The sequence below is a fragment of the Bombus affinis genome, chromosome 5, assembly GCF_024516045.1.
Source record: "Bombus affinis isolate iyBomAffi1 chromosome 5, iyBomAffi1.2, whole genome shotgun sequence".
Lineage (NCBI taxonomy): Eukaryota > Metazoa > Arthropoda > Insecta > Hymenoptera > Apidae > Bombus > Bombus affinis.
Window position 1 is genome coordinate 10360565 of NC_066348.1, and position 25390 is coordinate 10385954.

Sequence of the window (25390 nt, forward strand, 5' to 3'; positions counted from 1 at the left end):
AATACACATTTCTACATGCAACGGGACAAATTACACGTGCAACGATTCGTTTTGCCGTTTTCGATAAACAAACGAAAGCCAGTTGAATGGTTTCGGGCAACCGCGACAAATCGAAGCGTGTCGCCTCGCTCTTTGACCGATTTGCCTGGACCGTAATTTTATGAATGGTCGTTGGCACGCGTCGAACAAAAGCGCAGCCGCGATGAAATCACGTTACGTGAATTTCGGCCGCGAAATATGCAACGAAACACGACATTCGCATCGTTCCTGCCACGATTCGCCTAAAATGGGAGCTTCCGAGAACACGGCTTCAAACAAGCTGGAAAATATTCGTTACAGCCTCCGAAATCGCGTTGCAAAGCTCGATCATAATTTCAATTACTCGAATATCTTGAGGTTGCTAGATCGGTGCATGTCAAGTATCGTTCGATACAATGAAACTTTAATTACACGAAGCTTCTTCCAAAATATCGTATATTTAATCCTCATGAGTTCTTCGAGCCACTCTCAACCGAATCGTACGTTTCTATCGGTAGAAAATTTCTTAAGTTCGAGGGAAATAAAATAGAATTTTGAGGATAGGAGTTAATCAAAATAATCGCCGTATGATTTCATTCATTATCAATTTTAAATTTCAATTTAATTTAATTTCTTCCTCTATGAATCTCTTTAAAATAATTGATGTGGTAAAAGATTGCTTCCTCAAATGCTAAATTTATCTCTCCGGACATAATTCCGGAAATATTTCCAAATTCAAATTCACGTAAGAGAATCGTAATATTCTAAAAATTTCATACTTTTCTTACGAATCTTCTTGAATATAAATCATAGTAAGTTTCTCATTCTCTAATATGATCGACAATAAACAGTAGGACAAAATTGGACGGGCATTATCGACGCGACAAATTCAAACTTGGAAGAAACATTTCATATGCAGCAATCTGATACAATAACTCACACAGTCATCCTCGATGGAATTCCATAAAATCGGTCATAAAATTCGCCAAATAGATCTTCCGCTTCCTTTTCTCAGTCCTCTTCCTCTCCCTTTTTTTTCTTTTTTTTTTTTTTTTTTTTTTTTGTTTATGCCCTTCGGTCGCTTTTTTTTCATTCGCTCTGCCGCTTTTTCGGAGGATGGATGGACGAGGTGGAAGGGATTTTTGGAACATGGCCAACGCGCGAGGGCCGAAAGAGCTCGCGAAACTAATGACGAGACGAACTCAAAACAACAGAGGCATTATGACCATTAAAATCTGCGGATTGCAGTCCCTTTTGAAAGTCTGGCTAGGCTTTAAAGCCCGCCATCGGACCACGAAGCGACAATTTTACAGCATAATAAAACTTCGAAAACTGCGCACGTAAGAACTGATGCGTCGTTAATGGCCGACGTTGGCCCTTGGTATCGGCGGGAAATGTTGCGGATTTGTTCCGTTGGCCGAAGTGTTAACCCCTGCTTTATTAGGGTCGTTTTAGCTTCGACGTGTATCACGGATCGTTTCTTGCCACGCATGAATGTTGTCTGATTGCAGTTTCTGCTGAAAGTGGAACTGAATTTATGCGCTTTAAACAGAGATCGCAAACTTTTTGAAACTGAAACATTCGCAGCGGACAAGCAACAAAATTTGCAGTTCTAAGTTATGAATGGACACCGATAAGTAAATTTCTGGACATAAATGTCACGTTATACGCCGATATATGGAAAGTGATACATAATTGATTCCTATTACTAAGGAAAGAATTAGAAAGGCAAATTTATATCAATTAATATTAACCGTTGCTATTATTAATATTTATTCAATGTGTATAATTAAGAACTGATTAACTAATAAGCTAACGTAAGATCAAGGGCCAAAATTAGCGCGTGTCCAAATAGTCATGAACGATACTATTTCGTTACAATGCTAAATAAAACTTTGGAAATGTCGTGTGTAGCGAATGACGTTTTCTATGTTTTAAAGCGTGTACATATGTTCATGAGTCAGTGTATATGTAAGTGTGAATTCGAGATATGAATATTTATGAGCTGAAAGTTAATTGGAAAAGCTTGCTCGTTGTATCGCACGAGTAATGTCCTGTCGAGATAATATCGATTAAGAATGAGCTGAAAGTCTCGCCACGTGTTTATCTGATTTATATCGTCTAATAGAGGGAAACTCGGAGTAAAATGAAACAATTAAGATTTAATCACGAAAATTACAAATGTAACAGGAACAAGTATATTTTTTCCCATTTTATGTTATACATTTTTATTTTCGTCTATAAAGCAATATTTCACTTTGCCTCGCCGTTTCGCCTTGTTCTACAATGTTGGTCGTGTAATAGTAGTAATTAGTAATTATCAAGTTAATCGGTAGCTATTTAACTTCTTAACTACCCCTGTTTATACTATCGGTTAAAAATGCCGGATTTATCGCCCCCTTTTATTATTTGATTTATAATACTCGGTATGACAAGCATAATTCAAGATTATATATCTTTGATAATCTAAATAGCTTACGTCGAAAATAACCGTAACATTATCATACCAATTAAGATACTGCCAATTTATTTAGTTACACATTTAGTATAAAAATAGAAGAGACGATTAGCAACGGTAACAAAATAACAATGTTTAGGAAAATAATAAAACAAACATGAAAATGTCAAGAACCATCTTGCCTTTACGTTGCCTTTACGTTTTTTCTTTTTTTTTTTTTTTTTATTCAAATAAAAGTGCACCGCTTTGAAAATAAATCAACGTCATTTATTTATCCAGAGAAAGAAACACAGAGAGAGGACGCGAAACAAAACCTCAGAAGTAATTTAAACCAAAGAGGGAAAGAAGAAAAGGGTTGATACTGCCTGCTATACATGCCTCCTGTCTATCAAAATTATTCCAACAAGTGTTATTCTTTGCTTCCATTTCATCGTCGTAATTATAATCGTAATCGTAATAAGGCAACTGCGACGGTTATAAAATATACTATCTTGGCTGATATTTCGCAACGTTGTCGAGATCAATTTAACCACTGAACAAATATGGCTCTGAGAAACTAAAACTACACCGGTTCAAAGCTAAATAGAGGTTATTTATTTATATATTCGGTATAGAGGAAAGAAGAAGGAAAAAAGAAAGCAACAAAAGGAAAAGGCTGCATAAAGAGAAGAACACGGTAGAAAACAACGTTGACCCAATTGAGAAAGGGCGACAAAAATTCCAGCTGGCCGAGCTGTGTGGGAACGCGACTGTATTCAGGTGCACGTAGCACCGTACAAACAAACCCATTATTTTAAAATAATGTAAAATCTTATTTTCCCTGGTAACGAACGAAAGTCGTTATGAAGAGAAATAGGTCGAGCTGGAATCCGTGCTTTTTATCCCCCCGTTGGACGAACAGGAAAAAGGAACTATCCAGGGCGGGACAGCAGCGCGTATAATAAAATACCGCAAATAGAAAATTGGTGTTCACCGGGCAGACCTGAATGCACCACCGGTGAAATTAAAATGTTACGTCACCGGCTGTCTCGAGGATTACCACTCGTGAACGGGTATTTTAAGATCTTATTTAACATCCTCCCGCGTGTGCCACCCTTCCTAGTCTCGCTGATAACGTGAGAATTACCAGCTGTTCTATAGAGACAACGCTGCATAAAGAGGATGCTTCCCTCCTTTGTCGCGGCTTTTCCCTTTCTTTTATATCTTCAGCTACCATTGTTCGATTTTCGCATTCTTTTTTCCCCCTTTTCTCTTTTTCTTTTTTGCAAACGAGTAATATCGCGCTCTCTTCCCGATTCACAAGCAACGATCGGACCCGTCATCACGCAAGGATAATGCAGCTTGGAGAATTTCTTCGAGACTAAATAAGAAGCGCGAAGATAATGTTCGTTAGACAGAGTCTCTTAGTTACTTTGTTACGAAGCGAAATTGTTATCAAGCGAAATGATTAAGGAACGAGTTGTTTGGTTCGAGGAGACACACGTTACGATGCAAAACAATTTCTTTGTCATGGTCGTGTCTTTCGATGTTTAGATGTATTCAGAATTTTCGAGGTATTTGTGTGTAGAAGCGATTCATCGAATGCTTTCACGGAAGTTTCAAAATTGTCCTTAGACTATCGCAAACAATTTTATTATAGAAACGTTCAACTAGAGTCGATTTGTAAATTTTTAAAGAGGAAACAGTAAGAGTTGGAGACGAAGAGAGTTCGAACTTCATATCGAGGTTCAGGCGTGAAACGTAGAAAACGGATAAAAGGTGAAGGTTATTTTGGAACGTAGGAAACGGATAAAGGGACAAGAGGGATGTGAAACTTGGATCCTTCCCCATCTCGTATATCAGCCAGATGACGTAAGAAATCGAGGGCTGGTGCAATAGCCCAGAAAATTCTTTCCCGACCAAGCTATATGCGATCGCTTAACGTTGATCCCTTATCAAGGGCACTGCGGTAATGAGTTGAATTAATTAATTAATTTTCCTGTGTTCTCGCTAATATGCACACTCTAATCTTCTGGAATTATTTAAAGACCACGGGGAAAATTGTTATGTGGATCACGTTTCCACTTTGTACAAGAAAACAGTTTTAAAATTCTGTTACATTGCCAACTAATTTCTAAATTGAAGAGGAAGAATAACGTAAATTGATTGCACAAAATTACAGGTGAAATGTTGTATTAATGTAACTTTAATGCAGTTTTCAATTTAAGGATTTTATAACATTTTAATCTAAATGGATAATCTAAAAGAGGTGAACAGAGCATGACCCGTAGGTATTTTAGAGCGTGTAAAATGTATAAAAGATGCTTATTATAAGAACAGATGGAAAACGTTTAAAATAATATTTTGTTGTACAGGAAGCTTTGCTTTCAAGAAAATCTATTTTTTTCTAATTCGATGAGTAGAGTCGGGTTTTTCAGCTTCCCTTTAAAAAACAAAAAAAAATATACACACAGTATTTTTCGACAAACGAATATTTTTGTGCAAAAATACGAACAAAAAACGAAATAAAGGGAAGTTCTACCCAACAAAAATTTCTCTTTACATATTTTTCTACGCATGTGTTTTCATGCTTTAGTATCATGATATAAATATAATCATAAATATAATAAAATGGTTTAAATAAATGATTCGTTGTATCAAATCGTAATTTTTTCTTTTGCATTCGAAACAAAATTTGTCCAAGCCTATTTTCGAAGATTACTGTAAATCGTTTATATCGTAACGAAAGTCTCACATACGTAACATATCAAGATGTTGACATGACCAAAATTTCCTTAACGTGGCATATCAAAATGTTAAGATAGGACTAAAATTTATTATTTCTAGATTCTAAAATAGCATGAAACTTTAAATAGAAACTCAGGTTTTTCGATGACGCAAAGCTTTTCATCTCTATTGCATTTCTGTTTGCTTACACACGTATGGTTTACGTGCCATTTAAAATGGCAAGTTCGTTCGATACAGAATTTTATAGCTTCAACTTTGTTCCGATGAATTTATCGCCGATGCTTGAAACCAAGAATTCCGGGGAAAATTTCTCACACGACCTCGGCCTTAAACCTGACTCACCATGTGTGCACGCCGCTGAAGAAAAAAGAGGACCGAATATTGCGCAAACAGATGGATAACAGCCACGTAACATGTTGCATTATCCCACGTTAACAAAAAGTACGATTAATCGTCCTTTTGAATATAAAGCAAAACTTTCTTCGTAATTTTAACCGACTCAATTATAAGTATACAAATTACATTTTCCATTTATTACAAACAAGAAGTAGCAACGACAACAGTAAAGAAGATATAAAATAGTGTGCTACATTTTTATGCCAAAGTCGATATTTTCTCTTACTCTTTACATCGGTGTTCAAACTATCTTCACTTAGTCGTGTAATATTGTCAGGTTTCAATTAATATTAACCACCAAGCAATCTTAACTTCCTAATTGATCATCGATAATTAACTATATCTTTTTAATATACAACATACCCAAATTTCCAAATAGAATGTCCCATATATTAAAGTAAAACTTAGTTACTCTTTTATAAAATCGTAAACGGATATCACGCGCTTCTAACACCACCTGACAAACCAAATTCTCTATTACAAAACACAGTTTCGTCTTTTATTCCTAACTAAATTACCGCTCGATTCTAACAATCTAAACCGAACTAATGTAATTCCGGTACAAAACTAACTTAAGAAATTCTCTATCGGAACAAATCACCTACTCAACACCCTAACACCATGTACCACGATCCACGGTTCCTTTCTCCTCTCGAAAAATACCGTCTGAAACGAAGTTGCCGAGAATTCGGTTAACGCGATCGCTCATTGCTTAAAGAAAGACCGATAACTCGTTTGGGAAAAAGAAACGATCTACTTGCTGAAGCCAGGGCGGTGACTAACGAGGATGCCGATCTCTCGGTGACTCCTACGTGGCCGCACCTGCGACTTGTCTGCTGCCATATTTTACGCCAAAGTCATTTCCATCGCCGTGAGAAAGTTCGAGGTTCGCTTTCACCCCTGATTCCTCCTTCTCTATCGTCTCCCTCTCTCTTTCTCTTTCTTGCTCCCTCGTTTCCCATCTATTGCCCTCTTTCCGCTGGGTCGCGGCGACCGTAACCAACTCCTTTTGCAATAACTTTTAAAGGAGCCCAGAATTAATATATTTTTTCAGAGCGCACGCCGGAATGGCTGGCCGGGTGCCGCGGTCGGGTATTGAACGCATAAATTACGCGGCTCGAGCCAAAGTGCTGCGATTGAAGTGCTTTCTTGCCCCTTCTGCCCTTCCCCTTCGGCTCTCCCGCCGCGCTTTTCCTCGTTTTTTCCTCCTTCGTCGCCCGCCTTCTCTCTTTCCCGCCTATCTCCGACAGCTCGACCACGAAGAACCCCTTTCCATCGACGCTCACCCCCCGTTCCACTTCCACGAAATCCAAACTCCGTGCGATGGAATTAGTTGGTAGTTGTGATTTAGTTTTGGTTCGAATACTACTCCCCTCTCTGCCCCCTTATACGTCCCTTCCGTACACTTTCTACCACCTTCTCGTTCTCTTCTCCATTCGCCTCTCTTCGTTACAAACACGGTTCAGTCTCGTCTCTCTCTCCCTCTCTCTTTCTCTCTCTCTCTCGTCGTTCAAGTAACCCCTTCGACAAGTTCCACCCAGGGAATTTCGATTTTCGTCACAGCAATGCCAGTTCGACGAAGGGATTTGAGGTTTGGTCACGGTGACGCGTAGACTGGATACCATCTAACAAGATCTTAGACCGTCTTATGACGCTTTGACACGGAATGAATAATTTGTCATCGAGTTTGAGAAGCATTGAGAAAAGAGAGATACGTAATCGTCTGGTACACGGTGGTACACGGAGTAGCACACAGTTGTCAATCGATAATTTTAGACGGTGAATTTTTATACATTTATGGGAAATTTGAAAATGCTAGAATGCATAAAACATTGAAAATACAACACTCGTTATGGTGTTTAATAGGCGAAACGTGTGAGTCCTATCCTTTCAATTATTTTCATCGAAATATGGATTTGTATAAATATCCACGGTCTAGTCATCGGTTGACGACTGTAAACTACGCTGAAGACTATTACGTATAAAATAATTATATCTCTTTTTTCTCTAGGCAAATTAAACTCAATGATATTTACACGTAAAATAGTTATAACGTTTGCTTTCGCAAATATTCATTCCTGAAAAATTCGAAAATTACTTCTCGTACGTTTGCTTCTTATTTACTGTACAACTTATGCTGCGGGTAAACCTAATACCCTAAACTTATGTCGAATTATCGATATCATGTTCGAAGATGTTCTCTTCATATTTAATTAAACGATTTGAAACAATACTGCAGAGTTTTGAAAATCAAATGATGCGATTGCCAGAGAAACATGATTTATCAGCTGAGTGAATCATTTCTTAAATTTTTCTAGTTACTAGACTGTTCCTTATATGCGAACCTTGCGTAGGAATACTCGTTTTCTATTCAGCAAGGACGTTGATTTCATTTACGGTCTACTGCTCGAGATATTTCTGAAACAACATTCAAATTGAAAAAAAGAAATTTAATATTCTTGGCATAATCGCAAATTAACTTAATTTTGTCTTTGTATCTAAAATATTTACTTCTTGTTCTTCCTTGTGGTATAATAAAAACAAAAAGGATTTTTTAAATTAACTGCTTGCAAATTACAATTTTAACATATAAGTAGACTATAAGCAAGCGACTAAGCATTTCAATAGAGAGTCGATTAACCATAATTCATAAGATGAGATTACAATTTTAATTTATAAATCACAATAATTAAATAATAATTCACGAAAATAATTTATAAGAGTAATTTATGAAATACGTTGAACCGTATTTTCTGGTAATTACAAAAGGTATCTGTTCAAGTTTAGACAACGGTATTTAATATGAAGATAATCGCTGTAAATAATTTTTAATCAGATCTCGCAAGCGAGAAGCGAAAATGGAGCGTGTTAAATGAATTCAGACAGTAGCACGTGCGATAGCGACATGTTAATCCTCCAGTTAATTCGATCCGTTTCATATTTTAGGATTAAAAATTAAACGCATGCCTCGATCAATCATGAAAAGAAAGGATCTTCGAGTATTTACTGCGTTGATATCAAGATAAGTTACGTTAAATCCTCGGAAATAATTTCCCCAAAATTAAACAACAATTTACGTATACTGTTATTTCAAATACGTTTCGACAAAAATGGAAACTTTTTCGAATCATGACTCTTATCTCGCGTACATCACGAAATGACAGAAAATGGACGAATCGAATCAACGAATCGGAGAGTCGAAAGAGTCTGGGACCGCTTTGAAGTGCATCGGTCCTCTGCGACCACTAGGAGTGCCAATTCTGGTAGAAGCACCGGAAATTGCGTCACGGTAGCTAACGGGTTTCTGCATATTAGCTCACTCGTCCATCTTTCTCTCTCTTTTCATACTTTTTTCTCTCTTCTTTCCTTTTCTTTCCATTTTTACTTTTGCATTTCGAACCTCGGTTCGAATAATTCCAAATATGTACATCGATTTAATCCTGACACAGCTAGAAAAATTTTCTTTGCATAATACCGATAATTTTTTCTAATTGATTGTATACAGTCACGTGAATCCGTATAACAGATTATTAGTATCTCGGTTCAAATCGTAAGTTAAATTTTATTAGTTTTCGGAGAGATTGGTTTACTTTAAACATTTGAGCGATTCTACTGTTCGATTAAATTTGATAGCTTCAATAGGAGAGAAATTAACATCAAACTACAACGTAGCAACAGAAAATTTATTGCAACGTAGGACGAGATTTTAATTGAACAGTATTTTTGTAAAAAAAGAGTGATTTTGTTTTTAATAAACGCGACCTAGTTTATATGTATGTTCAATCTATTAAATAACCTTGTTATTCCGTGAAAGTAAGATATTCTTTATGTTGAAAATATTTTTTATTCTTTCTTATAAATATTATATATAGTATATATCATAGATTATTATATACTAATTCTGTATTATAAATAATTATCCGTGACACATTCTGTACACACGTAGTCTGATATTATTTCACAATTTAATCTTCCTTCCTTGATAAAAAGATAGTGTTTCATAAAACCAAGAAATGAGAACCTTTTAAAAAATATTACAATCGCGGAAAGGATCAAAGGAAGCTCGAGAATGAACAAAGGTACATTATATTATTATGGAGAAACTTTGATCAAGATAATTTTATATTTTATACAGAGACAAAGATACGTATCAGAATTATATTTTTATGTTATTTCTGTATTATTCTATATTATTCCGTATACGTCAAGTAAAAATATATACGTATGCACAAAATATGTCATACTTACTTAAGAAAATTATTTTATAATTTAAACAAATGGATAAACAGATGAAACGTTCATTCCACAAACTTTTCCCTTAAAGCCTTCAAACTGCTACACCTTTTCTCGAAGAAAACTTACAATTTACCAAACAAATCTCGCGAGTAAACGTTGCAAACATTACGTTAAATCCACCCGACAGTTCTTCCATTTTCTTCGCAGAGAATAATGAAATCCTTCGCCGAGGCGTTTTCTTCTCTGTTATTCATAAAAATACTGTGGGAAGGATGAAAATTCATATATTCAAATTGATTCTCGTGCGAAAGAGGTGAAGCGCGATCTCACTTCCGTCGTTAAGAACGGAATTGAAGCGCCGATGCAATCACGGGCCATGCCCATTGCTCGCCAACTCTTTTCAGTCCAAGCAAATCAAGCGTATTTAACAACAGATTGCCAGTGTGGAATAACAACGTCAATGGTTGTGCGCGGTTGATAGTACCATTGACCGATCCCTAACTAGTCTTTTCCCTCGAAAAATTCTCAGATCAATAGGAAATCGGTTCACCGAACCGAATACTAAATTCAAGTTGTTCTGAAATTGCAACGACAAGTACAATACACAGATACGCGTTTGCTTGGAAAATTTAAAGAAGATTTGTTGGTACATCGGAAGTTCATCTCAGATAGATTTTCATAAAACGAACTGACAGAAATATTCTTTTATTGCTGTTTGAAAAATATCAAAAAATAAAAGCTGTCCCATCATATTATATTATACCTATATCATTTAATTCAGATATATAATAATGCGATATAAATCCACGGTTTTAATCGGACTTTCGTTAATTAGAAGTAAAAATTCATCAAACATAAAAATCATAAAAATCTGAAGTGAAAAATTAATATTCATTCGTTCGTTTCTCTCCTTCGTTCCAATTACTCATTTTTAAAACGTAGATCTCAGCTACGAGAGATTATATCTCAGTCTTACAATCCGGACAATTCTAAATCCTAATACGAATCTAAAAGCGAATCTAGTAGCGTCGATGAAGTTTAATCACAAACAGATAAGCCAGTAACGCTGGGTAAAAGCAGTTGATAAGTCAGACAATGGATACGAGACAAGTGTTATACTATCCAATTTTATGGTCACTTAAAGAGCAAAAAAAAAAAAGAATGGAAAATAACGAGAAGTCCGGGAAGATCTGATTTAACAGTATCTTTAAACGTCTCTCGAAGTACAGGTCGTAGAGGACGCCGGGAGAAATTTATTTCCGTGTGTACAGACGATACACGCTTCTCAAATTGAAGAATTGATGGACAGGGAAGCGTGGAACGAGAAATTGAAGGTTTATTTATCGCTCGCGGAGTTTTGATCGAATCGGTTCCTCGGCTCCGTGAATGGCTGATAGGAAATCCGAAAACTTCGAAACAATCTCTCGAGGAGACGCGTGGCCAAATGAAAAAGAAGATAAATGGAATTTCGCCTGAATTCTGCAAAGCTGTCGAGATAAACAGTTTGCAGGTTAAAAAGATTCGATATTGTAGTATCTCGATGATATTTCTCAAAATCTCGAACCGCGTACTTCCTATGGGTCTTTGTCGTCGTTTCGAACAGAATCGGCAGACTGTGAACTTTCGCGCATTCATAGGAAATTTGAATATACGCAAGGAATATACGTAATATGCAAAGATATAGAAAATATCGGAAATATATTTTCTACGCAGCTTCTATTTTTTTAACTATACGTATTTAGAACGCGCAAATTACATTAATCAATCGAATCATATTTGCGCAATTTCCACGGTCCTCGAGCCTGATTTATCTCGTTTAAGCGTCAATTAATGACCACGTGAAGTCGTACATAACTTACCCGCAAAAGTAACCATTATTCAATAACCGAAATTTGCGTGCCTTATCCCTTAGTTAAAATCATCCATCATCAACACCTGAAACTTTCTAAAAAGAAAAACGTCCACTTTGTACAATCCACTGTTTAATCCCATCGAAAGTAACATTATAATGCGGAAATAAATAAATAACCAAGTGAAAGAATACAAATAGATCGTATTACGTTCTTTTAGAAGTTGCCAAATTACAGGAAGTCCACGTGCTCGTCGACTATATTACATACTATACTGGTTATTTGTATTATTATATCGTTGTTCGAAAAGTTCGTAGCGTTTCTATTACGAAAATATCGTACATAGCCGAATAATAAAGAGAATTAAGACGAAACATCGAACATTCGTTAATAAAAGAAGTTTTATTTTGTCGGTGAAACGACGTCGAATCTCGTATATCCAAGAAATTTTCAATCTTAACTGCGACGTTCACCTCTAACTGTCTTATTCACCGAATATAGTATAATCTCGCTATTTTATGGCCTTTATGAAACCTAATCAAAAGACATAAACAAGAACTGAATTACTGTGAGCATTTAAAAGCTATTCGAAGGAGTTCGTTATCGAGAAAAACGAGAAAGCAAAGAAAAGACTCTGGAAGTTACATGTACGAGCGGAAGAAAGTCTAATCCTGATTAAATCTTTCTGAACTTTCACTACGAATTTACCGAACAACCCGACGGTTATCGGAGAATTGTTTGGTTCGTTCGATTGGAACGCGTGAACACGGTGAAAATCGATACGAACGCGATCGAGAAGAGATATTCAAAGAGCGATGCACGATCCGTAGGTTGCACTATGTCAATTATATTTAGCACTTTGCCATATGATCTCTTCCACTGACTCACAACCATCGGACGAAACGTTTCGCGAGCAAGAGTGAAACGAGCAGAACGAGCGAACCGCACATCGGAAACAGAGGCGCGTGTACATCGGGTTCTCGGTAGACTCTGCAATGATGCCTCGTTTGTCAGTGACTCACTAAATGCACGATATATGCACGTGTATGTCCGTGCACGCCGGCTGTACGCGTGTAGGATGATACCGATACAAAGTGGACGAGATTCGAGCAAGTATCTTGACTGTATGCTGAATCGTGCCATTCATTAACCAGATTCCCCCTTTACAATTATTTTGACCGCGACGCATTATCGGTAGTCGTTACTCTGTTCGCCTTGTTATTTATGATATTCGACGAATTAACGATGGCCCCTTAATGATCGAATATCTTTTGCTTTTCCACGGACGATAACCGCAGTTGCATTCCGCATTAAATTCTACATAATTTAAGGATATCGCGAGAAAAGTTTAAATACACTTATCGTCGACCAAGTTTCGAGGACTTTCGAAATGTAACGAAGTTTATCTCCTTCGTATTTGACGTGCATATGCGCAACATTATATGATACTTTCGTCAAATATTATCTAACTATGCGATAAATATATTTACAATACTGATCTCGAAGTAGAGCATTACGCGATCTTTACAAAAGTATTGGAAAAAGATATGTTTCTCTTATTAATAATCGATAAAATTAACACTTTCCATACAGTCAAAAAAAAAAGAACTGAATTCTGCAAGAATTAGAGTTATTTTCTACCTTAAAATTTGTATTTCGATAGTTATATATATAACTGTTATAAAAATTTCATTTTGATATTTTAGTATTATATACCGGATGAGTCGATAAGATGTACTGTCTAAAAGAACTCCTTATCTATCGATTTTTATTGAGAAACGTGTTAAATGAATTATGTTGCATTTCAAGGGACTCGTCGGGTAAATGCAGTTTTATTTTCTAATATATTTTCCGAGATATCTAAATGACCTTGGGCTTTTTAAATGACGCAATATATTCTCTACAAAAAAATATTAACCTACTTATGGCGATAATTTATTAGTTTGGCAGATATTTCAACTTTAATTTCTCTTTCGTGCGTTAAATTTTACAAATTAAAGTTAAAATATCTGCCAAACTAATGGTTTTCCGGTATAAACAACTTAGCACTTTTCTGTAGAGAATATCCAGCTGGATCAAGTAATGTTATAAAAAAATATACAGTGCTATTTAAGAAACTCCAGGGTTTTTTTTATATCTCGGAAGATGTAAGTTATAAGAAAATAAGATTTTGAATCTAGTTAGAAATTAGAAACGTAATTCATTTAAGAGATTTCTCGATCAAATCAATAGGTAGCGAATTATTTTAGATAGTACTACTTCTTATTGACTCACCATGTACATAAAGAAAACTTGATAACAACGAAGTCGAGCATATCGATGATTTAATAAAGGAAATCGCAAGCGGATCTGTGCCTGGATGCGAGAAACGTCGTACATGTAATGGAACGAGACATCATATGACGGCGACATGTTTGATATCTTGGCACGTCACATCATATGCATAGTAGAAGATACGTCACGCAAGTGTCAGTTACAGCAACCAAGCAACGGGATGACGCGATGCTGACGATATTGCTATTACTCCCATGTCTATGAAGTTTTATTTTTTGCAAATTAATATCATCGTTGCTCACGCGTTACGCAAGCCAGCACGCGATTAGGCTAACTTCGAAATGACTACACGCCTCAAGGATAAAACTGTTCTACGAATAAAGCGTGCAAATGGCATCATCAATGCTAATAAACAACTAAACGTCACAAACTATTGGCTCATGCTTCCTTTTATTCCTGACCTAGAATCGACCATCTGCTCGAAACTTTAAAGATTTATTCACGAAAACGCGTTGCGAAACGATATTCAACGATATCGCGGAACAAAATTTTTAACGATGAAATAGCAGAATTAAAATGTTCCTTGTAAACATACCAATTCGAATAATCACAAGAATGCTTAATTAATATTAAAATTCTAATTTTCTCGAAATTTTATCACAGCGATATACATACGTAGTGACGATATTTATTTAATCCGTTGTAGTTATATACCGCCAACAGCGGTTTGATTCTATTGGAAATATAGTTGGACGCTGCCCTGGAGAATATAGCCAAGAAAATATTTATTTTGGAGAGGAAAATATTTTTGGACGGCGTTTCGGCTAAACTCTCGAAACACACGGAAATTGATTTTTTTTATACCATCCTAAGGGTATTTTACTAAAAGTAATATCTTCTTCCTCCTTTCTTTAGATAAATAGAGATATAATTATCATTCTTGGCAGTTTCTTGCACGTATTATTTATCAGTAATTAACAATTACAACCGTTTTATCGATTTTTGAAAGTTATCCTTCGCATGCTACTAAATGTATTGCATTAAATAATTTTGATATTTCAAAAACAATTATATATAAACAGGAAAATGTTATAGCTGTTATTAAACATTTGTGAATAGGTAATAATGTAAGTAATAGCTATTTAAGTCTGCGAATCGTTTTAATTACCTTCTTTTAACTTGTAATGAACGACATAGAAATTATTTCAATATAAAACTAATCTGAAATTTTATCTTTGCAATTTAATATTTCAGAATAGCTAACAGCGGGAAAAATATACTTACAACAAATTTCTCACTCACGGAAAAAGTAATTCGTATAAAATAATCCGTTATTCCCATTGAACATTTTAAGTTTGAAATATCTGAAAAATATCCAATTATCGTGAAACGTTTTTCTTCCTCTCTCATTCAATTACATTTCTTATAATTTGTTCCTTCCAAAGAATCTTCCCGATGCACTTTATTCTCGAACTCTTAATCTCTCAGAATCATGAGATCGTCCCCTGACGATCGAAAGCTAGTTTGGAATTCGGAAGTTCCAAGTCGAATTACGGAAATATCTTGAGAGTTCCGTATACCGTCGACCTTATCCTTTTCTACTACGGATCTTCTCCCCAAAGATTTTCTCGTCGCTCGATTCTAAGCAACGTAATAAAACGTGGTAAAGCATAAAAATCAATCGATCGATTCTATTGTAGAATCGCTTTGAAGATACTGTATAGGGTCGAAAAGAAGTTACAGTTTTTCCAAGCGATTATATCGCAGCGTTACGCGAACTTAACCAATATTGATCTTGAAATTATAAATTAGAGTAACAAACATCTTCTTAACTGTCACAGACTTTCGATATAATGGTAATAATAGTAACGATCATTTGTTAACATCAGCGGAACAAGCCCTTTGTTACAGTAAGTGTGTGAGGTGTATGTAAGCGATTTAGGTTTAAAAACACCAGAGTATATTTAACTATGTAGTTTATTAAAGTATACCCTACGTGTACACTAGTCGTATAACACAACTGCTGTCTTGATTCGTGATTACGAATAGATCGGCGCAAGGGAAGTATCAACTTAGCTGCTACTGCTCGTGTCACTCGATAACAAAAGAATGCCTCGCTACCCTGTTCGCTATATTTGTGATCGTCGGAGTTGACAAAAGGCGTTGGGATTTTAATTTTGAAGATGTTCTCGAAAGATCCCAACGGACGCTGAACTCTCGACCTTGTTTACGAATTTTGACTTTTCGGGTAGTCAACTCGAGGGCATATGATCACGACAAAAACGACGGATTTTGATTAACCTTCGGTAACCGCCTAAGATTGTCAGATCTATAATAAACTCATCTATCTGTAAACACGATTTTTTGTGTAGCGGGTTCAGTGGACGGAAACCGTTATGAAATTTACCGACGAGTGCCGCTACATGTGTAAATAGATAACTGTAACATAAAATAAAATTACACGTAACACAAAAATAACAGGAAAAGTTAATTCGCACGAAATTACGAATTACGATTTTAAGAATTACATGCTCGATGATTAGAGACACTTATATCGGTCATAAAGTGTGCGATGAGTTTTGAGCACAAAGAGTAAGTTGTACGTATATAGTGATATATAAATTTTATTGTATTTATTTTATAGTAATTTGGATTTATAGTCTGGTGATTCCAAAAAGGGTAGTTAACGTAGCTTGTGATTATTGTAATTTATCATTGAATTATACACTTCGTTGTAAAATTCATATATTCTTGCTACAAATATTTCTAAGCTTCATTGTAAGTATATAGAAATAAAACAACGAAACATTTGTAAAAAGGATATTCGTGCAAGTAGAATAATTGAATAACCATAAAAGAAATTCTGAAGTAGTCGCGAAGGATATTGCTGGCTATGAGATTCCATTACGCTATAATATATAAAAAGTGGAACAAAATGAGGCTAAATATCATCATAAATCTTTTAATTGGAGCTGCATTAGTTTCGGTATAATCGGTTTATACCTACCGATTAAGTATTAAAGTCACAACATGATTGTAGGTTTCTTTGATACGCGCAAAACTCTGTATCAAAAATGTATCGAAAATAAATGTATTAAATTTCTCGTTATAAAAAGTGATTCAATTTAAACGAGTGCAAAATTGACAGGTTAATAACCCGTATGAAGCGTACAATGCGTTACGAGTGTTACTAATTACAAGCTTGGTAATTGTACGATCGAAGTTAATTTACCGCGGAAACTTCGTATAAATCCCTATTAATATAGTAGCCGTAACGAATCATTTATCAATTCTCATGTTCTTAAAGTCTAATAAATAATCTGATAAAAGACTTGTTTCGTCCATGTTATATGGTTAAAATATCTAATATTGTATATCTTAAGCTACAAAAATAATATCTAATTGAATATTTTGTAAAATATAATAAAATGATTAAATAAAGTTTCTGAACTTTGTATATTCAAGAAGGTTCCAGCTTCTATTATCAATTGACTTATGTATAACTTAAGTCAATTTTAATATGTCAGAAATACAAATATTGAATAAAAATATTTGCAATTATGGTATCCTATTTAATAGAAATAATAAATAAATGATAACGATGAATCAAACAATATCGTTGTCTCAAAGCATATTACACGTTTTTGAATTTAATGTGTGATATTAAAATTTTGCAAAATATTTTAACCTTTATCTTTGAATAATATTAATAAAGGTAAATCTCATTTTCAGTTTCGTGAATAATATTACAATATTTTATCTGTCGATAAATTTAAAATTTATATTCACGTACGATCTTCATGCCACGAATGTTAATAACCAGTGTTTCTGTTTAATTACACCAATCAATCAAAAATATTTTACATTATACTTTATAACGTTTTCCTCGTTACACATAACTTAAAGATGAACTTCGTATTGCTGAAAGAAAAATGAAATCAATTAGAGAAACTGACCTGACAACATAATCACTAGAACAAAAATATTGGTGGCAATTATTTTTTATTTATTGGTTCATGAACCACCGTAATTCCAACGATTATTAGTGGTGATAAATCACGGAAAATTCATAAGGATAAACGAATCGTGAGAAGATTATTATATAGAAAATGTGCGTTGGAACAAATAGTACAATATATACAAATTCAATGGGTGTACAAATAAATAATTCAAATTTCTGTAGTGAAACCTATGTTTTTTTAAAGAAAAGTACCGCAAGTTTCATCAAAAGTTCAATCAGAGTATTTATAGTTGCTTTCTATGACTTTAAGCCACCTATTAGGGGATGATTCCATCACGAAAAAATATAGTATCTTCTTTGTATAAGATCCAATATTGATCTTCATTCTTTAGACAACGCTAGACTGCACACTGTTTCTATGACAAAAGACATCGTGTCCTGGATGGAGCGTCTTGCAGTATCCAATTTATTCACTAGGCATTGCTCACTCGGATTATTATCTATTTCGATCGATGAAACACGCCTTATCCAATTAGTGGATGAGATACAAAAATGACTTGACAATTGGATCTTGTCTAAGGACGCAGCATTTTTCCGTGATGGAATTCATCGCTTATTCCATAGACGCCTTAAACTTGTATTAGGTCATCCCATAAGTTCGTGCCGTTTTTCGAGCGGTTATGTATGTTAAGATTGTTTACATACCTTTCAGTTTCATGAAAAAATGTAATACCCCTCTCGTTGTACAACTTCTTCCCATTTTTCTGGTAGGACCATTATTCCGTCTCGATAAAAGTTCTCTTGTTTTTCTTTAAAATATGAAATGTATACACAAAAGTCGGCACGAACTTATGGGATGACCTAATAGAAAGCAACGGCGAATGGTTAGAGCAACCTGCTTTATTGTCTTTTTAAGTAGGCTTTGAGTTTCACTAAAGAATGTTGATTATTCGTTTGCACAACTAATATACGAAAAACAATAGGAATATTTGTATTTATGTTGTATTTACGTTATTTGTATTTTGTTCGTATTTATTCATAGCGATCTTTAATACATTGTTATTCAAAACATTAGCAATATCTCGAAATACCATTGTCAATTCCAACGATAATATTAGTAGTAGATTCTAATTAATATCAACGACAAATTAGCAGTCCAAACATTTAGAAATAACACCTGCGCGAAGAATAAAAAAAAATCTAGACAGCAACACCTCAGGAGAAGCTGTTTCCTTAATACGTTAATGATATTAAACCGTGAAAACTACATCGGATGGGAACCTTAATTAATATTAAACTATTTACAGCTTTTAACGTCATAATACCGTGGCCGATCCCTTTTGAATATTTATACCGGTAAAATTGGCGAATTTTTCCGCGATCTCGTAACTGCGGTTGCACTGGAAAACGCGTTGCGAGCCATCGTAGACCGGGCTTAATAAAAAAATACGCCAGCGAAGCAGCATAAAAATTTTATAGTCTTCGATGGCGGTCTTCCAGGCGCAAACGGAGAGACGTAAAATGCGTAATGACGCTGAGAAATCGAATAGAACGGGGAAAAGGGCTGTTAGCCGCGAGCAAATCGATTCTGCGGTAAAGCGACAATTATACGAGTCGATGCGAGTAATGGACTGTTTCCGTTAATCGTGCAAATAGTATTTCCTCCGTTCCTTTCTTTTAGTTGTCGTTACGGAAAATGTTATCCATTGTAATTGAGTCGTTCGTGCTAGCCATGTGAAAGATGATTTTACCCTGCAAATTGGAAATTAGAAAATAAGGTTGAATTACGATTTAAACTTTTTTGACATTAATTTTCATTTAACAATAATAATAGATTCTTTAGGATTTCTTAGATTCTCTGTGGATTCTAAGAGACAAGACAGTTGATAAATAGGTAAATAAATCAATCACGTTACCAACGTTACAGGTTACTTATGAAGTTTTATGTTCTTGTATTATTATCTGTGCAAATTTTTGTTTTAAAAATAGTATCTTTCTGTATGTAAATAATCATAAGATAGAGGATCAAAGAAGCGGCGAGTAATTCAATTAATATGTACTTTCAGTTTTTCGTAATATATTATCGTGAAAGATATATTTATATATAATATTTCATACTGTAACTTCCTTTGGAATTGTATTAATGTTACGAACAGTTTCTTGTCTCTTACTGCGCCTGATTAAATTTGTACGTAGAAAACATACATCGTAAACTGGTACTAAGAAAAACACTCGAGTTCAGTTAGCACCAGGTCTCGAGTTTTGATTTATGGTTGTGCTTTTTTCGAATAAAAACGTTGACAAAACACCGATCGTGTCGTAGCATGCTATCTTTAAATCAACATTTACTCCAAGCATATTTTTAATCATTAAATTTCTAAAAGTCTTACACGCGATGATATTGACCATTTCGTATGCAACGAGTCGAAAAATAAAAGTTTGACGTTTATCGGAAACGTATGTGTCAAGTTGCACGTAAAGTAAGTACTTATATATGTACATATATACATATACACGTGCGTAGAATAAACATATGCATAGCTATCGTGCCACAGCGGTGCTGGTACCTCGAGGAGGTCCTGTCAAAAGGCAGCTGTCACGTCTCTTTCCGGCTGTAGCCCCGAGGAAAGACTGTCCATGGGGTCCACAGGCAACACAGTCATAGATGGTGGTATCTTTGAAAAACATCGACAAAACGAAGTCTTTATAATTATCACGCGCCAAAAATACCCAGGGCCAAAATAATTATTGAAATTGAAGTTCTGCCCAGTTGTATGGAAAAATTATTATACAATATATCGATAATTGTTGCGTACGTGAACAGAGACTTCCTTTTTAAGATTTTAAAAATTGTATTAAAGTAAAAATATTATAATCTTTGAAAGGATAATGAAATAAAATATATGAAAGATTTATATCCTTGCAAATTTTAATCTCATTAATGTATGATAAAATGTAATCTTAAATGTAATCTTTATGCTGCGAGAGTGCCTGAATACTAATTATAACGCAGTTTATAATAATCGTATTAAAATTTCAAAGCGATTATAGTAATTTACGAAACTTCGTTGATTCTTATTTCCATTATCTGTCCGTTTGTTTTCGTCTCCGGCTGTCTCATTAATTAAGAAATAATGAGATTGATTTAACTAACGACACAGATAAAAATTCAAAAATACCTTTGATGTGAAAGTAATTTTTCAAAATTCCGATCAGAGGAATGAACACGGTCGAATTAAAAAGATGAATTTTCAACGAAAACAATTTCATATTCGCGTTGACCATTTCGCGATACAGCATGGAACAATATACTGTAGAATATGCAGAAACGTGGATATACTATCGTAAACATCTGTTACTAAATAATCTACGAACAGCGTCATTACCAGCCAGAGTTTGCAGGATTTGTTAATCGACAACCGTGTCTGTTAATGATGTCGTGGCTATAAACCGAAAGGATTTCAGTTGATTTCTGCGTAAACTGACTATGTATTCGTATCGACAGCGGCGAAAATCCGCAGACGACGAATATCTGTTTGATTTCGTGCTATTTATCATCGGTTAACTGCACGCGGCGACACTAATGCGAAGCAATAATGTGGCATCGAATTACAAACGTTTGCCAAACGACGTAATTGATTGCCCATCCTTTGATAACAAATCCGTTTTGAATTTGCTAGTGAAAATCACAATTTCCTGATCGCACGTGTCTAAAAGCTCTTTGCACCGGAATAACATTCAGGACGATCGTCATTAAGTTCCATCTTTCTGCCTTTTCTAAAGCTGGATTTCTCGTGCGTTTGTTTCTGAAAAATAATTACTGAATTTCCTTCTTTAAACAACTGTTACTATTTTATGTTATTTTTTATAATTTCATCTTTGCTTCTGAGCTATGTAATTGCTAAAACGTTTGAATTGTTAAAATTGTTAAATCGTTAAAAACGTCAAATTTACGCGTATTATGTATAAACTAAATATTTTTGCTTGTTTGAATGATTATTATTTATTTGAATAAAAAATCAAGTGAAATTTTACACGTAACAGCCTCATAATAGCCTCTTTGTCGATAAAAATGACGAATTTTCCTCTTGAAATTCGAAGTACGACTAGAATGAAATATTACAGCGAAAAATCATTTTATCAGTCGTACTTTAAACGTGATATTTTTCTTTTGATTGCAGCGCAATGCGGGTGCTCCTCTCGAAACTTCCGAGACCATGGATAGTTGACGAGAAAAAGGACGATGGTTACACGGCCCTTCATCTGGCTGCTCTGAACAATCACGTCGAAGTTGCTGAACAGCTGGCACGTGCTGGAAAAGCTGACCTGGATTTGCAAAACGTCAATTTGCAGACCGCGTTGCATCTCGCTGTCGAGCGACAGCACACGCAAATCGTTCGTGTACGTTTATTTCATCGTCAAAAAGAAATCCTCACTTCTGATCCGATGCTGCACAAACGATTCACTGAACATTTCCGATGTTCCAATTCCTTTCGAAAACACATTCCGAACATTAATCTCAATTCCACCCATGAAAAATCGAAGTATCTTTCTCAATAAAAGACTTTTCTTGTTCGATCTGACATGACTTTGTTAAACGATGATTTACTGTCTAATATACAATGATGAACAAAAGTATTGACACAGATCGGATTTTTCTGTAGAATCCTCTATAAATCTTCGGTATATATGATTCTTTATCAAGTTTTTTTTTATAAAATATAAATTTCAAATCTAATGTTTAAATGTATCATAATTCGCCATCGTTAATCAGTTCTATTTAACAAACAACGAAAGTTACATGACGAACTGTTCTTAACGATACATGGGGTTTTAATTATTGTTATATCGATAGAAGAATAGTTCCTAAAATAATTTTGAAACTCACATAGATAAGAAAATAATTTAGCAGCGAGACATAGGGAATCGGAGCAATGTTAGAATTTAATCGAACAATTCGAGATACGCCAGTTCATACGTAATTAAAATGTTCTTAAACCGACACAGATTAATTTCGCCACGGGTTAGTTCGATAATTAAACGGGACTCATAAATCCTGTTGTAGCTGCTGGTACGCGAAGGCGCCAATTTAAACGTAGCAGACAAGGACGGTGACACGCCTCTTCACGAAGCCTTGAGATATCACACTTTGACGCAGCTGCGACAACTGCAGGATGTCCAGGACGTAGGGCGGCTCCTGATGGGTCTGGGCGCGCAAGGACAGGACAAGAAGAGTAGCTCGTTCATTGCTTGCTTCCTGGCTGCCCATGGGGCTGACCTGGAATTGAAGAACAAGAAGGGACAGACTCCGCTCGACCTCTGCCCAGATCCAAATCTCTGCAAAACGCTAACTACTTGCCACAAGGACAGAGAATCGTTAGTAATTACAATCTACTTCATCCCGCAGTCACATAAGCGAAACGTCGCAGTTCATTGGGAAGTTTCAAATGCGGGCATACAAAATTAAAGTTCATACTACGATAGAGCCCTTCCGTATTCGATAGAGAGACGAAAATGTTCGGATAATAATGAAACTTTCGAGTAATAGGACAATCACTCTTTTGACATTGAATTTCAGTTGTTCAAATAGAGATCAAGAAAATTCCAAGTACTTTTTTATAGCCTTCTCCAATAGTTGTTTTAAATCTTTATCCTGTTTTTTTTTTTTTTTTTTTAATTATTTATTTCGATCATAAATTATAAACTAAAATCACAATATCATCTTTTTGTTTTAATGATACGACTGTTTTTGAATAAAAATATTTGCACGTCAAGAAATACATATCTATAACATTTTATCAATTATAATATCTATATAAAAAGTTAATAAATATTTAATTAGAATTTAGATACAGAAGCAACTGATTTATAACAAGAAATACTTAAACACAAGAGTATTATTAATTTCTTTTATAAAAAAAAAAATATTTGAATTCCTTTTGTTATATGCATGTGCACACAATAAAATAGTTTGCAGAATGAGAAGACGTTCGAGAAAACAACGTAATCTACACTTACTCGGATGATATGCAACTGTTTGGCACGTGGCTTTCTGTAATTACGATCGCTTAATATGCATTCTGGTCAAAGGAAATAAGATTATATCTTACTGAAGCGTGCAAATACATGTCTGTAGCCGAGTAATCTCTACATTTTCGAAGCATAAACTTCCCTATGCAACATGAAACTTCTCATATAACCGATATTACGCTGTAATCAAATCTTATGAACACGTTCAATTTACACTTCTAATTTTTCTATTTTTTTCTGTACGCAACAAGGAATAATTTGATCCTTTAGGAAAGAATTTTGAAAAATATTGCTTCCTTCATATTATGTTTATTATGATATTGTAACAAACACGTCTACGTATTATTACAAAAGACGCGTTTTGTATTAGATATATTCGGAAATATACCAAATCAGGCTGCTACATCCAAGATGTGTGAATTTGGTTAAAAATCATAGTCCGATAAATTATAACGAGGTACTTTTAAAACAAATTTTATCTTCGTGCATTCGCTATACATAATTATTATTCTCAGGGACAACATCGAACCGGCAGCCCCATCAGCCACGATCGACGAGTGTTTGGTCTGCTCAGATGGAAAACGTGAAATGCTTTTCAGCCCTTGCGGACACGTAGCTTGTTGTAACGCCTGCGCGCCAAGAGTGAAGAAATGCCTGCTCTGCAGAGAAAATGTCCTTTCAAGAACAAAAGTAAAATACTATCTTGATAATTTTAAAAATTCGTATTGATAAAACGTTGACCGTAATCCACCGATAGTGATTCCTGACTAATTCTTCTTTTATTTTATAAATAAATTTTACTTCCTCTAGGAATTTATTTCTAAAACTTATTTCTCATAAGGAATTTGCGAAATTATTCATACATTCGTGAACAATACTTTAATACTTTAGAGATTAGAAAGAAAAACAAAGAAAGTGAATTACCTGCTTTAAAAACGTATTTGCAGATCGAGGAGTGCGTGGTTTGCTCGGATCGTAAAGCTAGCGTACTATTTCGTCCGTGTGGACATATGTGTGCTTGCGAAAGTTGCGCAGCCCTGATGAAAAAATGCGTTCAATGCAGAGCTCAAATTCAGCACATGTTGCCGTTGTCGATCTGTTGCGGTAGAGGAGGCGATGTCACTTACGTTAAAGCAACCAATGCTTCAGGTAGGAAATTAATAAATAATAAGTATTAATAATAAATGAAATAGATGCGATAGGAGAAATATATATTAAAAGCGTAAAAATTATTTATGCATATAAATAATCTTCATGCGTTAAAAGGTGCAACGATAACAGACGTGAAGAGTGATCAAGAGGAAGAATTATTATCGCAACAAAATACTGGAAGTGGAGGAGAAACTCTTTTGATGAACAATGGTAGCCGAGATACATCACACAGCGATATACAGAAACTTCAACAACAACTTCAAGATATCAAGGAACAGGTATATCATC

The 25390-nt window shown here is 35.0% G+C and overlaps 1 protein-coding gene and 1 long non-coding RNA gene across 5 annotated transcripts in view; one reads left to right on the forward strand and one right to left on the reverse strand.

The window, feature by feature from the left end:
* Positions 1-25390, forward strand: part of LOC126916985 (E3 ubiquitin-protein ligase MIB1-like) — a 266584-nt gene that overhangs the window by 237238 nt on the left and 3956 nt on the right. For all 4 annotated transcript variants that reach the window (XM_050723374.1, XM_050723373.1, XM_050723375.1 and 1 more), the window contains 5 exons: positions 22102-22321; positions 22986-23296; positions 24466-24640; positions 24898-25099; positions 25217-25380. In XM_050723374.1, the coding sequence (XP_050579331.1) occupies positions 22106-22321; positions 22986-23296; positions 24466-24640; positions 24898-25099; positions 25217-25380 (1068 nt within the window). In that variant the 5' untranslated portion in view covers positions 22102-22105. The remainder of the gene's footprint in view (positions 1-22101; positions 22322-22985; positions 23297-24465; positions 24641-24897; positions 25100-25216; positions 25381-25390) is intronic.
* On the reverse strand, positions 2660-12793 carry LOC126916990 (uncharacterized). Its single transcript, XR_007710841.1, has 2 exons — positions 11695-12793; positions 2660-8017 (listed from the first exon to the last, which is right to left on the reverse strand). It is a non-coding gene; the product is annotated as an uncharacterized LOC126916990 (long non-coding RNA).